At 44.7% G+C, this 21,806-nt stretch overlaps 2 protein-coding genes across 3 annotated transcripts in view; one reads left to right on the top strand and one right to left on the bottom strand.

Annotated features, from left to right (window-relative positions):
- Positions 1-4,629, bottom strand: part of SLC26A8 (solute carrier family 26 member 8) — a 78,322-nt gene extending 73,693 nt beyond the window's left edge. The window contains exon 1 of the mRNA XM_059701847.1: positions 4,447-4,629. Within this exon, the coding sequence (XP_059557830.1) occupies positions 4,447-4,628 (182 nt within the window). The 5' untranslated portion in view covers position 4,629. The remainder of the gene's footprint in view (positions 1-4,446) is intronic.
- An 11,425-nt stretch (positions 4,630-16,054) lies between these two features.
- MAPK14 (mitogen-activated protein kinase 14) overlaps positions 16,055-21,806 on the top strand; it is a 70,642-nt gene continuing 64,890 nt past the window's right edge. Inside the window, exon 1 of one of the 2 annotated variants that reach the window (XM_059701876.1) lies at positions 16,055-16,574. In XM_059701876.1, coding sequence (XP_059557859.1) covers positions 16,459-16,574 — 116 coding nt within the window. In that variant the 5' untranslated portion in view covers positions 16,055-16,458. The remainder of the gene's footprint in view (positions 16,575-21,806) is intronic. The other variant, XM_059701875.1, reaches the window with a different exon arrangement.

Genomic DNA, 21,806 nt, shown 5'->3' with positions numbered 1-21,806 from the left:
CGAATCCTGGGGCCTCTAGTAGTCAATAATACTGTGGTAACGTGGCCTGGGGACTTAGTAAGGTATCTAAATGTCAAATCACTATGTTGTACACTGGAAACTAATACAATACTGTATACCAACTATAATAAGAAAAATGAGTAAATCCTCACAATCACCTTAAGAAGTAGGTGCTATTACCATCACTGTTTACAGGTGAGGAAACTGAGGCACAGTTGGGTTGGATAGCTTACCTAAGGTCACACAGCTGGGAAGCAGCAGAACTGGGATTCAAAACCAGGCAATCCGGCTTCTCAGTCTTGCTCTTAACCACAGTGCCTTTCAGGTTAAAATTTAGAAGTGGATGTAACTGTGTGTTTAGAAGTAGGAACTAAGAACTGCTATAAAAGCCCATGCGAGGCAGAACTGGTCAGATTTAAATGTCCAAGGCCTGGGCAGGGGGAGGAGAGTTAGAACCTGCTTAGGATGAGGGATAAGTCAGGAAAAGCCTATCCTTTTATAGAGACAAAGCCAAAGTGGCCCCCAACTGCCCTCTTTAACATATTCCGACCCATCATGGAGCAGAGAAAATGAGAGTAGTGGTGCAAGACTGGGAGGGGCATCCCAGACCGCAACTTGCAAAAGGCAGGATATGGATAAAGGAGAATGCCTCAGAGAGAAGGAAGTCTGCAAGAGGGCTGTGTGGAGGCCTTCCTCATTTGTCACCCAACACATGCCAATTGTGGGTGATAAATCCAGAGTGTGAGTAAGGCAGCTTGAGTAATTAGGGTTAATATCACGGTGTAGGTCACAAAAAAAGGGTTCCTAACCATCAGTCTATGGACCCCCTGAGACTCTAGATAAAATTCATGGGATATGTGAATTTAGAAGAAAATATATCGTTATACTTACTAACTTCCTAATTGAAATTGAGCACTTCTTTCAAATTATGAATGTTAACAACAAACTAGAGTAGTATAGCAGAACTTGATTTTGTCACCAATAGAAATAACAAACATTTTCATATTACATTAAAATTGCTGCAGATATATTAAAATATCATTTATATTCATCACTACTTTGAAATTATGATAGCTACTAGATCCACATTATTAAATAACATAATTTTGGGATTTTTCATATTTTGATAAACTATGTTTAGAAAAACTGGTTTCCTTTAAAATTTTACTAGAGGCCTGATGCATGAAATTCATGCAAGAGTAGACCTTCCTTCCCCTGGCTGCCAGCACCAGCTTCCCTCTGGCACCTAGGACCCGGGCTTCCCTCACAGCCATGGCTTTGTCCGGAAGGTCATCTGGAAGGATGTTTGGTCTAATTAGCATATTATGCTTTTATTATTATAAATGTATTTTATTCATTGAAAAAAATTTTGACCAAGACCATTCAATGGGAAAAGAATAGTATCTTCAATAAATGGTGCTGGGAAAATGGGATATCCACATAGCTAGGAATAAAGTTGGACCCTTACTTTACACCTTACAAAATTAACTCAAAATTATTGGATCAAGGGTCTAAATTTAAGAGCTGAAACTATAAAACTCCTAGAAGAACATAGAGGGGGAAATCTTCATGATCTTGGATTTTACAACAATTTCTTACATATGACACCAAAGTCACAGGCAACAAAAGAAAAAATAGATAAATTGAATTTCATTAAAATTAAAAACTGTTGTGCACCAAAGGACACAATCAACAGAGAAAAAAGACAACCTACAGAATGGAAGAAAATATTTGCAAATTACATATCTGATAAAGGTCTGACATTCAGAACATATAAAGAACTCCTACAACTCAACAACAGAAGAAAAACAACCTAATTTTTAAAAGGGCAAAGGAACTAAGTAGACATTTCTCTAAAGAAGGCACACGAATGACCAAGAAGCACATGAGAAGATGTTCGTCATATTTAGTTGTGATGAAATGGTAAAAAACAAACAAGCAAAACCCACAGTGAGATACCACTTCACACCTACTAGGATGTCCATAATTTTTTAAATGATAGATAAGAAATGTTGGAGAGGATATAGAGACACTGGAATATTTCTACATTGCTGGTGTGAATGTACAATGGTGTAGCTGCTGTAAAAATGTCTGGCAGTTCCTCAGAACATTAAACATAGAATTACCACATGATCCAACAATGCTACTCCTAGGTATATACCTAAAATAATTGAAAACAGAGACTCAGCTATAGCTGTTGGCTATAATTGTGCTGGGAGGGCCCTGCCCTCCAAGCTGGGACTTGCACGTGGCCATGAGAGGACTGTGCCCTCTCATCAGTCCAAGGCTTGAACCTGTCCAAAACAGTGTAGCGGCTCCCCACAATAAAGTTTTAATTCTGTTTCTTTGTTACTGATGTTGTGGCCCCACCCCATAACAAAGAAACAATTTCCAGAGGATGAGGCCCAGGAATCAGGATTTTAAAAAGATTCCCAGGTGATTCTAATGTGCAGCCAAGGTTGAGAACCACTGCTATAGATAATATTAAAAATATATCTAAACGTGCAATTCTTTGTCCAAAAAATGAGCATGTTCAAAATTAAATGAAGAAAATTTGAATATACTCGATGGAGATTTTCACACATATATGAGTAATGATTCCATTGATTCCACAGATGATGCTGAAAAGGAAAATTTTCCCATCGAATTTCTTAATATTATTACTCCTTCGGGAATGCCGTGTCATAAATTAAAATTGAAAGTGGGTGCAATCATCATGCTATTGAGAAATCTCAATAGTAAATGGGGTCTTTGTACCAGATTTATTATCAAAAGATTACGACCTAACATTATCGAAGCTGAAGTATTAACAGGATCTGCAGAGGGAGAGGCTGTTCTGATTCCAAGAATTAATTTGTCTCCATCTGACACTGGCCTCCCATTTAAATTGATTCGATGACAGTTTCCCATGATGCCAGCATTTGTGATGACTATGAATAAATCACAAGGACAAACTCTAGACAAAGTAGGCATATTCCTTCCTACCTGATCCTGTTTTTGCTTTCTCTCGAGTTTAAAGAGCATGTGATGTTACAGTTAAAGTTCTAAGTACTTCATCACAAGGGAAATTAGTCAAGCACTCTGAAAGTGTTTTCACTTTTAATGTGGTGTACAGGGAGATATTAGAATAAGTTTAATCACTTTATCAGTCATTGTTTGCATCACTGTTGTTTGTATATCATGTTTTTGTTGTTTTCATATCATGCTTTTGTCATTTTTATATCATGCCTCTGTTGTTATATCCTTTTGTTACTGTTTATTTATTAATAAATTTATATATTATTTTCATATACATTTTACTAATTTCCTTTCATCTCTCATACTTCTATTATAGAGAAAGGGCAAATAGCAATATTAAAATATCTCTGCTAATTAATTCCCTTTTAAAAAAAATATATTTTATTGATTTTTTACGGAGAGGAAGGGAAAGGGATAGAGAGTTAGAAACATCGATGAGCGAGAAACATCGATCAGCTGCCTCCTGCACACTCCCCACTGGGGATGTGCCCACAACCAAGGTACATGCCCTTGACCAGAATCGAACCCAGGACCCTTGAGTCCGCAGGCCGATGCTCTATCCACTGAGCCAAACCGGTTAGGGCAATTAATTCCCTTTAATGTGCATGAATTTCGTGCACCGGGCTACTAGTATGTTTTATATCACAATAAAAATAAAAAGAGTAAAAAGAAATTATGCAGATGTTCATAAGCTTTACCAGATTGCTAAAAGTTTCACAGCACAGAAACAGGTGAGGCGCCTCTGAACTGCAGAGCCTGCATGGGCACAGTGGGTATCACAGGAGGTGGGTCCCATGTTGGTGACCACAAGTACTGCGTGGGCACAGCTGGGTATGAGTTTAGAAGGATGTCATTCTCTGTCACTAATTAGTCCATCATGGTTGCTTTTGGTTGTTGTTGTTAAGAGACTGGTAATGGTGGTCAATCAAACAATGGATTTACTAAATATCATCCTTAGATGCTGTGAGGGACATCCAAGAAGTTTACAATCAAGAAGGTGCTACAAGCCCTAGGTTTGGCTCAGTGGATAGAGCACCGGCCTGCAGACTGTAGGGTCCCGGGTTCGGTTTCAGTCAGGGACATATGCCTGGGTTGCAGGCTCAATCCCCACTAGAGTGCATGTGGGAGGCAGCCAATCAATGATTCTGTCATCATTGATGTTTCTCTCTCTCTCCCTCTCCCTTCCTCTCTGAAATAAATAAAAAAATATTTTTTAAAAAAGAAGATGCTACAAGACAAAGCTCACACACACCAAAAAAAACACACACACAAAAAAACAAAAAAAAACCTGAAGAGAAATCACCCTGTAAACTAGGGGTTCTGATGCCAGGGATTCAGGGGAGGTAGACAGAAATGGGCACCAAGAGGAGTCAAACAGGGGTGTGGCGCTGTCAGCTCGGTGGTAGGTAAATGACCACACACACGCACCTGCACTGGATATGGTGTTTGAAGGTGGTGATGTCAATGTCCAAGTTCCCAGAGGAGGCAGACCTCCTTCTGTAATCCTGTTGAAAGGTCTCCTCATTGTACACATCTCGCTTGACATCATACGAGTAAGAATTTTCCCTGTATCTAGAGTCAAAATCCTGATAGCTCCTTGGTGGCTGCATCATTCCTGGACAGGTGGAAACAGACCAAACAGAAAACAATTTTAAAAATATAGACCCCTTCAGTAAAATTTCCATATAATGATACCTTACATTTGCATAATGCATTGCAGTATTATAAACCTTCCTCATGTGTTTTATAATTTCATACTCACAACTAGCCTATAAAGAATGCAAAGTGAGAGTCAGTCTCGTTTTGGAGAAACCAAAGCCCAGAAGTTTAAACAGACTTGACAGTTAAATAATTAGAGTCAGGACTGGAACCCAGGTGTCCTGCTAGGAAGCCCAGTTTTCTTTATATTCGGTTATGTTGTAGGGAAATGAATATGAGGTAAAAGTGAGTATAACCATCAATTTTCACTAAACATGCTAAGGGTTAAGTGGTCAATCAATACAGTGTCTTCTACCTCCTCGATGGGAATAGCGCACCTATCATTATCCCTTTACCTTTCCTGTTCTTCCTAGCAACTGCTTATCTATTTGACCATTGTCTGATTCCCATACTAAAATGTACGTCTGAGAGGTGGGACTTTGACTTTTCATGGCTGTATTCCCAGAGCCCAGAATAGTGCCTGACACTTAGTATGACCTCAACAAATATTTCTGAAATGCTTATGTAGTATCCAGTTAGCGGCACCATGGTGTACAGAAGAAGCGTTGCACAGGTTGTCAGGAGAATGGGCTTCTGGCCCTGGCTGTTTTCCTAACTAGCCTTCTGATTGGGGGCAAGTTTCTTAAAAAATAAGTTTCAGTTTCCTTGTCCATTAAATGACATGGCTGGACCAAATGATATCTAAGGGCCACTTTAAGATTTAAAACTCTGGTTTTAAACACTAGAGACAATGAGGAGGAGGGGGAGTTAATGATGGATATAAATCCACTTCTGAAAGAAAATAGAACCATTCTTGATCATCTGTGTTTTTAAATAACAAAAAAGGCATAAAATCTAAAATTCTTCCACATAGTTCCACCAGTGTGGCTCAGTGGTTGAGGTCAAGCCATGAATCAAAAGGTCATGGTTCAATTCCCGGTTGGGACACATGCCCAGGTTTTGGCTTGATCCCCAGTGCAAAAGGCAGCTAATCAATGATTCTCTCTCATCATTGATGTTTCTATCTCTCTCTCCCTCTCCTTTCCTCTCTGATGTCAAATAAATAAGTAAATAAATAAATAAATTCTTCTACATAAATGTAAAAAAGTATATATATATATGGTAAAAATCATATCTCTATATATAAAAGCCCAGTGACCATTACGGTGGAATGACTGGAACAACCAGTCACTATGACGCGCCAGCTGCAGGGGCCACCGCCAGTGCTGCTGCCAAGGCTGAGGGCCCCGGGGCCAGTTGTGTGGCCATCGCCACGGCACTGGTAAAGAACGTGTAAGTGGCCAGCGTGAGCGTGCAGCTTGAGATGAAGGCTCTGCGGGACAAATTTAATCAGTTGGGCACCAAGATGATCATCACCAAGGCTGGCAGGTCAGGGTGCCCTTCTCCCTGCGGTGACCCTCCCCACATGGCACCAGTCTTGGGCAGCAGGCTTTGGCCCAATCCATGCGAGCGAGACTGAGAAGCGGGGGTGGGGGGACATGGCCTGGCCACCTGCAGGTCCCTCTCCGCATGGGCCAACTCCTTCACTCTCCGAGTCCCGGCTCTAGCGACAGCCACCTGGCGTGCCAGGCTGGAGGGTACTGCTGGGGAGGCCAGGAAGGTGGCAGAGAGAAACCCTGTGGCCTTGCCGCCCAACCAGCAGTCCAGGACCCGGCACCACCAGAAATGGACCAGCTCAGAGCACACCAAGCTTGTGGGGAAGGCAGCTGCCTGTGAGGGGCCTTGCTACCAGCCGGCTCCCGGTGGATCCCACCTCAAAGGAAACTCAGTCTTTGGTTCCTTAGTTCAGTGTATCCTGGCTAAAGAGGAGCAGCTGGACACATTTTAGGGGCGAATGAAGACTCTAAAGCAGTGTGTTCTGTTCCATGGAGATTGCTACCCACTTGTCTTAGGCCTAAATTCCGGTGATTGTGGGGCCTGGCTCTGCCACTGGGGCCTGCGTCTTCCAATTGGCCTGTATTTGTTGTAAGGGCCCAGAGAGAAGAAGGGGAACACCTTTTTCCATGCAATGGATTTGACCAACAGACAAAGGCGAGTGCCGAGCTGTGTCTAATGCACACACAGAGACACCAGCTCTGAGTCCGCCTGGCCAAAGGGAGCTCAGGGCCTGTTTGCAGAGCCTTCTGGTAGTTTCTGTTTCCTTGCAGAGGCCATCCTCCCTGGGAAGCCTGGGGCCCATGCTCAGCTCCAGCTCAGTGGGTCTTCTCCAGGCCCCTTCCTCTGGCCGGCCCTGCCCCTGAGTGCCCCCCTCCCAATTAGGGGTGTGGCTGGCCTACCTCCCACATCCCTTCCCCCCTGCTGGCTTGACCCTGATTGGCCCCCTTTGGGGTGGGCTGGCTATACCTCACCCATGCACAAATCCATGCACTGGGCCTCTAAAATATATATATACTAGAGGTCTGGTACATGAAAATTCATGCACTGGAGGGGGGTCCCTCAGCCTGGCCTGCTCCCTCTCACAGTCCGGGAGCCCTCAGGGACAGGAGGCGACCCAGCATTCAGGGGAACTACACCCCATCACACTGCTGGTGCCACTGCCAGCAGCTCAAGCCTGGCCGGCCCTGGTTACCTGAGCCTCGGACAGCTGTGGTGGCTGGGCAGCCACCATCCAAGGCTTGCCTGGGCCTTGGGCCAGCCCTGGGCAGCTGGGGGGCTGAGGGGACTGTGGGTCTCCGGAGGCAGGCATGTGGAGCAGCCTGCTGCCCTGGCGGGGCTGAGGGGACGGGGCACCGCCATCTTGTGGCTGTGGGTGCTGCCATCTTTGAGTGCAGAGCAGTCAATTGGCATATTCCCTTCTTATTGGCTGTGGGCGCCGCCATCTTTGAGGGTGGGGCAGTCAATTAGCATATTCCCTCTTTATTAGATAGAATATATATGAGGCCCAGTGCACAAAAATTTGTGCACTGGTGGGGGGTGTCTCTCAGCCCGACCTGTGCCCTCTCACAGTCTGGGACCCCTCAGAAGATAACCACCTGCTGGCTTAGGCCCGCTCCCCGGGCTGCAGATGGCAGGCCCAATCCCGCGGTGCCTGCCCCGCCTCCCGGGTCGCAGATGGCAGGCCCGGATCCCGTGCTGGGTCAAAGATGGCAGGCCCGGATGGTGGCAGGCCGGGCAGCGAACTGCGCTGCCCTGCCCCGCCACCCCAGGTTGCAGATGGCAGGCCTAGATGGCGGTGGGCCAGGCGGCGGCTCACGCTGCACCGCCCTGCCTACAGTATGCAAATTTAACAGCCATCTTTGTTGGGTTAATTTGCATACTCTTCTGATTGGCTGATGGGAGTAGCGAAGGTATGGTCAATTAGCATCTTTGTCTTTTATTAGTGTAGATATATATATATATTAGAAGTCCAGAGCATGATTCAAAATCGTGTGGTGCTACCCACCCTCTGGTCCGGCCCTGCAGCAGCCACAGCCACTGCTGGTCCAGCCCTGCCTCCCTCTCTGGCCTTTGAAGCAGCCGCGGCCGCAGGTGTACAGAGGCCCCTGCCACCCCGCTCCCAATGCTGTGCACGCAACCTCCTCCTGTCTGGTGGATCCATTACGGTATCCTAGCTAATTAGCATATTTCTCTATTATATATATTCATATATATATATATGATTGATACCTTGCATTTGCATAATACACTGCAGTTTTATAATAGCTATAAAATATATAGGTAAACACAAAGTATGTAGATTATATAAATAGTTCTTTTTTTTTTTAAATCCTCACATGAGGATATTTTTCCATTGATTTTTTTAGAGAGAGTGGAAGGGAGGGGGAGAGACAGACAGAAATACTGATGTGAAAGAGGCATATCGATTGGTTGCCTCCTGCAGTGTCTCTGATGGGGGCAGATCAAGCCTGCAACCAAGGTATGTGCCTTTAACCAGAATTGAACCCATGACCCTTTGTTCTTCGTGCTGATGCTCTATTCACTGAGCCAAACCAGCTACGGCCAAATAATTCTTTAATAGGTGAGGCTGCAAACAAGTTTGCTTTCATCAACTTTGCTTTCCTTCAGAATGATCGAGTATCATCATCATTATCATCGCCAACATTTTTAGAGCACTCGCTATATGACAAACATTGCACTAAATTTTTTTCATGAGTTTTTTTCATTTAATTCCCACAATAATCCAAGTATTACTGTTATCCCTATTTTATAGGTGATAAAACTGAGGTTTTAGAAAAATTAAATAATTGGGTTATAGTTACATATTGTATTTTTACCCTTAAAGCACTGGGTATCACTGGTGTGCTATATAATACATATGAACTAAAAATCACAAATTCTATAAAGAAGTGATAATGTTGTTGGGGAATATCAAAGATGGAAGAGGTATTTCACAATGAATCACTTAAGAGAATTAGGACTTCATGTCTTTTACAGAAAAACAAACAAACAAGTTGAACTGTACATTAATACATTTCCCCTCCCCCCTTATAGCAATATTGACCCAGTTTTGTTTCGTTTTACAATGTAACTTTACTTGGAGCTCCAGTGGCGCAATCGGTTAGCGCGCGGTACTTACAATGTAACGTTACAGTAAAACTCCATTACTAGAATATATCTCTTTCTGGCATCTAAAAAAGCCTAATTAACCTGCTAATAATATTGAGATTATAGTAACTGCCATCCTGGGTTGGATCCAGGGTCTAAAATCCAGCATTTTGTTTCCAAAAGTGGCACTAAGGCCAGGTTGGTGAAAAGCTGGCAATGTGTGAACATCAAGGACCGTGGGAACAGTGGGACTCGGGGGGCAGCGGCAGCCACTCAGCTCCAGCAATTGTTGTCATGGGTCACGTTGGGCCCAGCATGGCCAGAGCTGACCTCTTCCAAGAGAAGCCATAATTCCAGAGTTTATGTGAAGTCTTCTGACTTTTAAATGCTATCAATTACTTTACATATTTTTAAAACCATAGTACACATCTAATAAACACCTCTGCAGGCTGGATTTAGCCTGTGGACCTCCATGTGTGACTTCTGTATCGAGAGCCTTGTTACTGAAGACACACACACAAAAAAACCCCTCAGCCACACTAGCTACATTTTCTTATTTTTAAAATATGTTTCTTAATGATTTTTTTTTTTTTTAGAATGAGAGGAAAGGAGAGGGATAGAGAAATAGAAACATTGATGAGAGAGAAACATCATTGATCAGCTGCCTCCTGCATGCCCCCTACTAAAGATTGAACCCGAAACCCGGGCATGTGCCCTGACCAGGAATCAAACCGGTGACCTCTTGGTTCCTGGGTCGATGCTCAACCACTTGGCCACACTGGCCGGGAACACTAACTACATTTCAAGTGCTCAACAGCCACACATGGCAAGGGTTACCATACTGGACATAAATCATTTTCATAATCACATTAAGTTCTACTGAACAGTACTTGGAGTTAGAAGAGACCAAGCTAAAACGACCAGTTTGAGACCATTACTATTACCTCTAGGGGAGAGGTAACCAAACCATAACTCATGGGACCATAGTGAGGATGTCTAGAAGGGGCAGATGGAAGCCCGTCTGTAAAGGGCTCATCCTATGACTAGCTAAAGGCAATAAAGAAAAACGCATGATTTCCTTATTGGGTTTCTTTTTTTTAGCAGTCTTCTCCGGACGTTCTCCAGCTCCATTAAGTCTTTCTTGATTGCATAGAAGCCCTCATGATTCATTTGCATGCACCAGCAGGGCCCTTTCCTTTCCCAACAAGGTACAATGACCAGAAGCTCCTACTGACAAGTGGCAGATGCACTTTGGTGTGGGGAAGGTGATGCATCACCGAAAAAGTCATCCAAACCACACTGATGGGAAAGTGACTTTTCAGCCAAGACACAACACACGAGGGAGCAACACAACGACTCCTGAGCATTGTTAGTGTGATGGGCCTCTGCACACAGTGAGAGCGGCCACATGCTAAGCTCTGCCTGTAATCTTGAAGATAAATGTCTACTCAGAAAACAATTCTCTGATGCTTCCTGCTATCAGACAAAATATTTAAGTGGATGAACCGTGGGTCTGAACTACTTAAGTTTTCATTTTGTAATTTCATAAATGTGACATAATTTGGGGTATCTGGATTTACTACTAAAGAATAGAAATAGTTTGATCTCTGTCATCCACACACTGTCCCTACATAAACAGCATCACCATCCCCTGGGAACTAGGTTAGAAATGCAGATTCTCAGGCCCTGATTAATCAGAAACTCTAAGGGTGGGCCAGCAATCTTGTTTAGGAAGGCCTCCGGGTGACTCTGCTACACAATAAAGTAAGCAAACCACTGCGAACATAGCCAATCACCTTTTTCAGTCTCTCCATGCTAAAATGGGGACACTTAAAATACAGGCACTTTTGACCTGGCTCCTTTATCCTCTAAAGATGCCTGCCTACCCAGCCACCCATTGATTCGTTTACAAAATGTGTTGAAAATATTTTAAAAAGCCAAGAATAACTATTTTAAATGCAACCCAATAAATGTGAAATCCTGAGCCTTAGTTTAATTGCAAGAATCTTTCCCACAATATTGTCATCTTTCCTGTTCTCTTAATCATGGGAAGGTAAATTTCACTTCCAACATTTCAAAATAAGCACTTGGAATTTCATCAGAAACAGCCCCTCACCTGTTTTTTTTTTTTATATATATATACATTTTAAAATGGGGAATGTATGTGGAATATGGAAGAGGCACAAGCAAAGAGCTTTCAGTGTCCTTCAGTCACTGTCTGGGGGCTGGGGAAGAACAGTAAGATGACAGCCCCCATGGAGCTGACCAATGGGCACAGAAACAATGATCTTGGGGACAGGTAGGGTGTGCTGCAGAGAGCTCATTATGGGGTGGGGATGCTGGAGAAGGCTTCGAGGGAACACTGATACATCGATAGGATTTGATTAGAAGAGAAAGGGGTTCAGGGGGTGGGGGTGGAAGTGGGAGCTCAGTTGGGGGAACAGAATGAACAACAGCAGTGACCTGTGAAAGCAGGAGTCACGCCGGCCGTGGGGTCTCAGGAGGAGATGGACGGGTGTGGGGTGAGGCCTGGGCCTGGGCAGCGGACTCGTCCTGGGGCTTTGACCAATCAGACCAACGAGTTTGAAAGGATGCAGCTTGCAAAACGCACGCATCTGCCCACGCATCTGCCCGCAGCCTTTCAGCAGCGGAGACAATGCCTCTGAGAGAAGCTGCCAGGAACCATCGTCATTCATTCCACACATTTGGACTGAGAGCCCGCGACGCGCTGGCCCTGCGGCCGATGGCGCCCCCGCCCGCCCGGGACGTGGACCTGCCACCGGGACGCGGGCGCCCCGGACCCGCTCCAACCCGCAGCCCGGGCGCCCGGCTCTCCCGCAGCGGCTCACCGGCTCGGCTCCTCGGCGGGGGGAGCAGTGGGCACCGGGTCCCAGCAGCTCCGGCCGGGCTGGCGGCGCTGCCCACGGTCGCCGGCGGTTCCCGAGCCGTTGCGGCCGAGCCCGCGGGCGTTCCGGCGGGCGGGCGACAGGAGTGGGGCGAGGTGGGGGAGCATGGGCAGCGGGGGTGAGGTCCTGGGCCGCCCTCCCTATACCTGGGCCGTGGAAGCCCCTCACCTGTGCCACCCAGGTTTGACCACTCTTTTTTTTCAGAGAGGAAAGAAGAGGGAGAGAGATAGAAACATCCATGATGAGAGGGAACCATTGACCGGCTGCCTCCTGCACGCCCCACCCTGGGGATGGAGCCTGCAACCCCGGCGTGTGCCCTGACCGGGAATGGAACCGTGACCTCCTGGTCCATAGATGGACACTCAGCCACTGGGCCACGCCCGCGGGCTGACTACTGCTCTTGATGGAGGGCCCGCCTGATGCCAAGCCTCGCCCCGCACCTCACAGACAGTAACTCACTTGTCTCCTCACAACCACATCAGGTCAGAAGAGGCCTAGGGAACGGGAGGCTAGAGGGCCCCACAAGCTGACTCCCCCCACTGGGGGACACTGCTGCCCAGCCCTCCAGCTCTGCTCTCTCCCTTGACCTGCCTTAACCTCCTCCTTCGAAGCTGTGGGCGCAAGGGGCCACATGCTAGCCAGACAAGCTCAGGGAAGGCCTGCTTGGCCGCCTTGCAAACTCAGAGGCCTAAATTAGCCACAAAAGATGGTCTGAAATAAAAAGTTTTTAACAAAAAGCAATTTATGGTGAGCAGTCATGTCCTTAGGTCGGTATCTTCCCTGACAATCTTCACCTTAACTAAGCCTGTCTACTGTCTTCTGGCATCTATGATAACATATTAAAATGTCAAAGTAGCCTAGCTGGTTTGGCTCAGAAGATAGAGCCGTGAGCCTGCAGCCTGAAGGGGCCTGGGTTTGGTCAAGGGCGCATGCCTGGGTTGGGCGCATGCCTGGGTTGCAGGCTCACTCCCCAGTAGGAGGTGTGCAGGAGGCAGCCAATCAATTACTATCTCTCATTGATGTTTCAATCTCTCCCTCTCCCTTCCACTCTGAAATCAATAAAAAAAATATATGTTTTTAAATGTCAAAGTAATTTTCCTTTTTCTGGACCCCTCAAAGCACAGGCACTGCTCCGCAGAGACCACCGATCTCATTGCCACTGAGTTAATTGTTGACGGTTAACTGTCTTATCCTCACCCATGTAAAAGAAGTATGTGTCTATCATTTTACTTTTTATCCAGTCCCAGAGGTTTCCCTGCTTTGCTTTCTCCAGCCTCCCTAATCTGTCACCAGTGGATTTCATGCAATCCACTTATGTCACCTCTTTTGATTGCAATGTATAAAATACTGTAAGGCGCAAAGCTGCCATGCTCCAGAGCATTATCTCAATCCATTGAGATTCTGCTTCCCCGCATTGGTTGGCAGTTTGGCTCACATAAACTCACAAAAATTCTTCACAGGTTTGAATGTTTATTAGGTTAACAAAGCTCAGTCCCAGCCCCTGTTTCTCACTGCAGCCTTATATTTCTGATCAGCCATTGCAGTTTTACAATTGCTGGATTGCTGTATTCATGTCTAACATAGTATTCACTTTTCCCATTCCTTTTGGTAACTGTCTCTCCCCTATAAAGACAGGGATTTTTATCTTTCATTAACTACTGAATCATCAATGCCTAAAACAGTGTGGTAGATATAGTAAGTGACCAAGAAATTTGTGTTGAATGATTGAATGACTGCCCTCAAGTTAATTGTAAGCTCCATGTTGGCACAACCAAATTTGCTTTTAGATCACCCTTTCATCAGAAATGCCTGGCACCTAGTAGGCATTTAATACATATTTGCTGAATGAGTGAGTGAATGTAACGCTCACTCTATCTTTACCCTTTTGGTCACTCTCACCTCATTATCCCAATTTGTTGGATAAATTTATGATTTTCTTAGGATTCCTACTTCCAAGTTTCCTCCCTCATCTCCTTGATTCTCCACTCCAAGCCCTCATTTTTTTTTTCACAGTCATATTTTTGCTCTCACTTCTTCCTTCAACCTTCATTACTTCTTTGAAAGCTCCCTAAACCTGCAGGTAGGTTGGCTTGGAACATTTTCAAGCACCATGTCTTTGTAGGCAAGAGAATCCAGGCTAAGCCACATTGAATAAAAAAAATAAAAAATAAAAATAAATTTTTAAAAAAGCTTTGCATGAATCAGGTTTTAGGTTTTCTAATTTTTTTTCCTAGAGGAGAACTGAGGATCCTGTACTACCTGTAGTGCAGGTGCTCTGCTGCTGGTAGTGGCTAACCGCAGTTCAATGGTCATAATTTGTTCAACAAGTATTTATGAAATATCTTTTATGTTCTAGGCACTGTGTTAGATGCAGGGACAAGATAGGCAAAATTTAAGCATTCCAAGGGATGCATAACACAAAAGAGAATAATCATGGGGAGTGATGAGAATTGGCTTGTACCTTGTTATTTCTTTTAGGGTCCAATTCTTTTGCTTATTTTAACAAGCTTGAGCATAGGAGTAGGTTGGTAACAGTGGGGGTAGGCATGGGATTATAATACCTTGCCCATTCATATTTAATATCTTGTTCAGCTTTACAAATGACCCTATTAGGTGGGGATGTAAGAAAGGAGTTCTCTTTTGCATTAACTGGAATTAAGGTCTAAGAAAGATCAATTGACTTGCCTAATAAGACCACTCTCTGCCCTGGTCTTCTAACCCTGAGAGGCATGAATTAAATGCTTAACGTCCTCTTCAGTGGAAGTTCTTCAGGGCAGGAGTCCATTTCAAACCCTCAGGGAAGTGTTTTTTGTTTTATTTTGTTTTGTTAAATATATTTTTATTGATTTCAGAGAGGAAAGAAGGAGAGACAGAAGCAAGAATGATGAGAGAGAATCAGAGATCAGCTGCCTCCTGCACACCTCCTGCTGGGGATCGAGCCCACAACCCAGGCATGTGCCCCAACCAGAAAATGAACCGTGACCTCCCGGTTCATAGGTCCATGCTCAACCACTGAGCCACACCAGCCGGGTCCTCAGAGTAGTGGTTTAAAAAATACATCTCAAAGGGAGGTATCAGAGACTTTCCTTAATCAGAAGTGGCTGGGCGGTATTGTAAAAATGCACATTCTTGGTGCCCATCACGGACCTATCCAATCAGACTCCCTGTCTGGGGATCTGCATTTTTAAACTCCCAAGGTGATTCTTATGTACATAAAAGTTTGAAAACTGCCCTAACCGGTTTGGCTCAGTAGATAGAGCGTCCTCGGCCTGCAGACTGAAGGGTCCCAGGTTCGATTCTAGTCAAGGGCATGTACCTTGGTTGTGGGCACATCCCCAGTAGGGAGTGTGCAGGAGGCAACTGATCGATGTTTTTAACTCTCTATCTCTCTCCCCTCCTCTCTGTAAAAATCAATAATATATATATTAAAGTTTGAAAACTCCTAGGAGAGTTAGGTTGCAAAGCGTCAGTCTATTAGGCAGGGCTGATAATTACTTTTGGGATAGATTTAATCAGAATTCCTAAGAGTAAGCCGTATGTCCTTGAGTAGATGGGAATGCAACAGTTTTCTGGACTGAACCTTTATCTCTCTTTTTTGAATGCAGTGATTTCTCGGCAACTGGGTGTTCCGCTGCGCAGGTGCTCTTGCTGGTGGTGACTAACCGCGGTTCAAAGATCTTTTGGCTCTTTTCCCGACACTGTCAATTTCCACCAGGCATTTGCCCCGCCGGCCACGGTGGGGCGCACGCGGCATGTGTTGCCTGCTTACCTTCTCCTTCCCGGGTCGCCTTCCCGCCCGTAACCGACGCCAACCTCCTTCCACTGGTGTCCAGCTGTTGCTCTCTTCTCGCGAGAACTGCTCCTCCCGTCCCGCCCCCTTCTCTCCCCCCTCCCTTGGGCAGGTTCCATATTGGGTAAAATCTCGGTTCGCGGAGCGTCTCGGGAGCTCATCTCGCGAGAGTACGGCGGGAGGCTCCTGTTCTCTGGCTCGCTAACAGCGACCACTGGAAGCCCAGGCGGCGCAGCAGCTGGAGCCGTGGTCCCGTGGCGCAGCCGGAGGCGGCCTGACAGGGAAGAGGGTGCAGGGAGAGCTCGGCGGGCGCAGCCTTGAGCCCCGGAGTGCGTCCTGCCCGTGCGTCCTGAGGCGCGCCCAGCCTGCGGCTGACAGGGGGCGCTCGCGGGAGTCAGCGGGGTCGCGGCCACCGCACCGGCGCGGGCGACGAGTGCGGGTTCCCGCCCTACCGCGTGGGCAACGAGGGCCAGGGAGCGGGTGCGGGTGCAGGCGGGGCCCCGGAGGGCCACCTCCTCCCCCCGCGGCCGCCGCTGGAAGATGTCTCAGGAAAGGCCCAAGTTCTACCGGCAGGAGCTGAACAAGACCATCTGGGAGGTGCCCGAGCGCTACCAGAACCTGTCCCCGGTGGGCTCCGGCGCCTATGGCTCCGTGTGGTGAGTGTCACTGGGCCTGGGGCCGTGGCGGCTAGCTGGCCCCGCATGCCCCAGAGCCAGGCCTGCCCCCGCGGCTCGGCGATGCACCAAGTGGCAGGAATTTTCCTTGGGGGAGGGCATCGCCGCCCTTTCGACCCCTGTCCAGCGCTCCCTGTGTGCCTTGCACCCTTACCCTGCACACCTAGGTGGGTGGTCGGCTGTGTGCAGGATGCAGGTCCATAGCGGGCGGGCGGTGGTGGTGCTGGAGCTCGGCCCTGGCTGCACCCTGCGCATTCCCTCCTTGGGGGTTGCTGCTCTGGGGCCAGGCACGGGGTGGGGGGGGGGGGTGAGGGCGGCACTTTCCGGGGGGTCTCCTGCCGGCGTCCAGCAGAACGACCCTCCCCGAGGTGCGCCCACACCGGTCACCGGCGCCTGCCCTCTGAGCACAGCAGCCCGGGGAGCTGCCGGGAGAAGCAGGAGGGCAAAGGCCGACTCGGAGTCTGCGGTCGCCTGAGCAAAACTGACGGCGGAGGGCGTCAGTCCGGACTTGGTTGCAAGCCTCTGTGTCCAAATCCCATTTTGAGAAGCGTTCTTTTTGAGTTGGCAGTTGAATTAGCAGCGGCCCATAGAGCTTAAAATACCGACTTTATCTCGGAGAGCCCTGTGCCAGCTTGAGTGGTGCGTTTCCGATTCGGTTGAAAGCGCATTTCCTTTGGCAGCTGGGGGGTGGGTGAGATGCCGGCGAGAACCCTGCAGCCGGAGAAGCTGGCGGCCTCGCCGATTATTCACATTCCGCTGCTCATTTAAGTATTGTTTGACGAAACAGTGTTCTCACTTGGAGCAAGTGAGATTCCGATCCGTTGGGCGCCCTCGAGATCAAACAGTTCTTCACAATGCTGGGAGATGTAAAATATTTTCCAGTGGCGGTCATTCTTGTGCACAGGACCGTGTTTTTAAAGTCCTCGAGAGTTTGCAGGGGGCTTATCTACATTTATCGCCTGAGGATCACGATGGTTTTGTGGGGTAGATCAGCTTCAATTCACACTGTGTTTTAAATGAAATTAATACCATGAAATTTCCAGATCTGAAACATTCCACTTACCTTCGCTAACTTCCAAGGTTTTAGACACTACAGTTTAGATTTACTGTAATTCAAGAGCTCCTGATCGGAAGCTTATTCGTGTAATTCGTGCCGTTGAACATTTGAAAAGGGGTCTATAAAATTATTTCTTGTTTTGGAACAAATTCCAGGCTTTTGAAGTGTATTCATCTTTAAATGTAATTCCTGTGTTTCTTAAAGTCACATCATGAATTTCCTGTTTGGTAGAATCTTCTGGGTAATTGAGATTGTGCAATTGTGTCCGGCAACAGATCATATTGCAATATCTAGTTCAGGCTGCTTTAATTATGTTGCTGATGGCACCATACTTGACATCTTTTCCACGTTTTCGTAGTATGATGGACTGCATTTTAAGGGAATTTGCAGCATTTTACTGTATGTACAGTTTATGTGTTATTGACTTGCTACTTTTCAAAGATGTATTTGGATCATTGCTCCTTTTATAGCTCATTAATCTGCTTTGTTTTTTATTCTTGAATTGACACATTAATTTTTGTAGTACCAAGTTTTTGTTACCAATGATGTTTACTTTAATGCAGGGGTACAGTAGAATGGTCCAGCTATGATGAGTTTAGTGAACTTGAACTGCTTGCAAGGTTTCCCTGCTGTTGGTGGGAATAGCTCTGCACTGCAACTGGAGGTTCAGATTCTCAGCGAAGTGACGTTAAAATGAACTCCACAATTCTTTAGTGCTAGTATTCTTTTCTGGCTTGGGAGCCAGAAATATCCGACACTTGGAAGTAATTTTGTTAAGCAGGTTTTAAAAAATATGTAATGCATTCACATTGTATAACATTCAAAAGGTATACAAAGATACCAGTGAAAAGTCTTTTCTTTCTGTTCTCCAGCCATGCTGTTCTTTTCCTCAGAGATAGCCCCTGTTAAGTTTCTTCAGTGTCCTTCCAGGAAGGCAGAGTTTGTTTGTTTTGTTTTTTAAGTAGTATTTCTGGGAAGGCGATTTAAGGTGTAACTTTAGCACATTAGGGGAGGAAAGTACAGCTGATATATGTAATAATTGACTGTAGACAAATATAACTGATTTTGGATTAAAATCTCAGAATTTAGATCTACAAGTGTGTATATCATTCAGAGTAGTTATTTGGAGCTCTATCCATTAGCAACTTTTCAGGTATGGCAGAAAATACTCCATGAACTTCTCTTAGAATTCATTTTGAGCCTGTGTTATTTTTCACCATCTTCATCCTTTGAGCGTAGATTTTGGGAAATAACAAAATCAGATTGAATCCAAACAATTTAGAGAATTTGTACTAAAGTCTGGTGAAAAAGATTAAGCAGTCAGGTTAGTGATACTGTTTTATGTCTAATAGGAGTCTCAACTAAAAAGTAATGACACAGAGTTTCTTGTGTGACTTGTAGAACTGGATTTGAAGTCTGTTCCCAAAAAGAATTTCTGAAAGTATTTTAAGGAATGCAACATCAGTGGAATATGTGTCAGCTTCCTAATTTGATTGTTCTGAACTGCGATATGCTTTGATGTGTAACTTAAATTTTTTTTTATGTCAAGGCTATTTTTCATTATTTTAATTTGTGCAAAGTATATAATAAAAATGCAAATAGAGCTGGTGTGATGACCAACCACAAATCAAAGAGCAAGGAATCAGACTAGAAATTTGAGAATTGATAAAGTTTTACAAACATGCCTTTCCTTTTTAAGGGGTAAAGGGAACTAAACTAAACCTTGCAGTTTGAGGAACTTTGTACTTTGTGAGGGGAAATGAAGCAAAATTGTTTAAGAACAGTTGTTGCAAAGCATTGATTTTGTGGGTTTGGGACAGAAAGGGGGGAGGGAATCTTTGTGGTTAGTTTAAGGAAACATAAACAGGAACTTAAATGCCTTTTTCTGGGGTATGGTAACCATAAAATAGGTGAGAGTTGAGTATTACTCTTAAAACATATTCAATTACTTATTCAACGTATTTATTAAATACAAACTATGGACCTGATAGTGGACTGGGTTTCTTGGGATAGAGTGCTGAATGAGACAGAGCAAGATAATACAGTCCCTCATAGAGCTTATAACCAAATGTGATTAGAAACCACATTTTATACATTGCTTACTATGTTCCCAGGCATCGTGCCGTGAGATTTATATTTATCATCAGTATATAGAGTATATAACAAAACTTTTAGTAAGAGTTTGGCAAAATTTCTTAAATCCAGTTCCCTGAATGCTTTGTGGAACAATTGTATATTAATAAATATAATAAATAAATTAAACTAATTTTTTCAATATTAATGCCCATTCATCACTTAAAATCTTTCATTTTTACTTATTTACTTTGGATGAACCAGGACACAAATAAAAATATGCCATCATTGGGTATATGAAGATGACTTTCTTGCCCTGACCAGTTTGGCTCAATGGATAGAGCATTGGCCTGCGGACTGAAGGGTCTCAGGTTCGATTCCAGTCAAGGGCATGTACCTTGGTTGCAGGCATGTCCCCAGTAGGGAGTGTGCGGGAGGCAGCTGATCGATGTTTCTCTCTCATTGACGTTTCTAACTCTCTATGCCTCTCCCTTTCTCTCTGTAAAAAAATCAATAAAATATATATTTTTTAAAAAGATGACTTTCTTGATATACTCAATGAGACAGACTTGCCCTTTACTTTACTAGTGGTGACAATAAGCCCGTGCTGACCTTTTTTCCCATTGTTTTTCTTGGTAACCAAAAGTAATGTGATTGGCTGCATATAATTAGTGCTAAACAATAAATATTTAAACACAATGGCAAATATTCGTACTGATATATACTTTTATTTTTTAATGTCTTTATTGATTTTATAGAGAGAGGAAGGAAGAGGGAGAGATAGAAACATTAATGTGAGGGAATCATCGATTGGCTGCCTCTTGCATGATGGAACCCGCAACCCTGGCATGTGCCCAGGAATCGAACCGGTGACCTCTTGGTGCAAGGGACGATGCTCAACCCACTGAGCCACACTGGCCTGGCTATATATAAAGACTTTTAAGAAGTTCAGTCAAGTTGGCTATGAAGCCATTTTACTTGTCAAATCCCACGTTTCCACTGATAGTTTTCCATTGGTTCCCATTTTAAAATAAGGGTGTTCTGGACCTCTAGCTTTTCAATTCTGCCAGTTTAATTTTCTGACACTGAGGAGTACTCTGCTTTTGATTTCACGCTGTGTTGTTTGCCTCCCCCTGTCCCTTCTTTTTGAAGAAAGGGGTTGCTGGGTCACTTGTCATAGAGCTGTGATTATATAAAGACAATCCCACCAATGCCATTGCCCATAATCTGAGGGATAATGACTTAACTTATTAAAGTCGCATCTCTTCCTCAGAATTGATAAAACAAAAATGAACTTACTGTCCAGATTAAATTTTCTCCTCAAAGAATTATTAGGCAGTGCATGTAGTTAATTCCTGAATTTATGACTCTTGTTGATTTGAAATTCCTCAATGTGCATTTTGTAAAGTTGAGCCTTCTGTGTATGTTTGTGTTATGTAAGTATAGGACATAAATAGAAATAATTGTCTCTCTAGACCTTTGAAAATGCATTGGATTTTTGCTCTTTACTGTGAAATTTGGTATTGATTTGTTCCTGTCCAAGAGGTATAATTACTGTAGTGCTTTAAAAAAAAATCCTCATTATAAAGTGGGTTCCCTAGATCAACCGAAGGGCTTGTATGCATGCATATAAGCATAACCAATGAACATAAGACACTGGGGGGTAGGGGAGGCCAGGGGATTGTCAAGGGCGGGGGAAAAAAGGACATATATGTAATACCCTTTGTAATACTTTAAGCAATAAAACAATAAAAAAAAGAAAGAAAAAAAAAAGAAAGTGGGTTCCCTGACTTGGAATCTAGGGATTCCAAGATATCTTTAAACTTGAAATGTGTGTGTGTGTTTTTAAATAAAGCTTTCAGTATTAGAAGTAGTTTGTCTTTGCATAGTGCTTCCATAAATTAAGTATATATGTGTTAAGGATTTATAAAATTAACTGGCTTTTCAGCATTTCATTTTTTTACAGTTTTAGGGAAGAAGGAGATGGTGGTCTGTAAGTTCTGCATTTGAGAAATAGGTCCTGGCTTCAGACATGCTTGGTTCCCAGGCTGAATGTGGGGAGAAAGAGGCAGAGAAGAGAGGGG

This window comes from Myotis daubentonii, chromosome 6, assembly GCF_963259705.1.
Source record: "Myotis daubentonii chromosome 6, mMyoDau2.1, whole genome shotgun sequence".
In the NCBI taxonomy this organism is placed as follows: Eukaryota; Metazoa; Chordata; class Mammalia; order Chiroptera; family Vespertilionidae; genus Myotis; species Myotis daubentonii.
The sequence above is the reverse complement of the archived record's forward strand: the minus strand, read 5'-3'. Positions and strand labels throughout refer to the sequence as shown.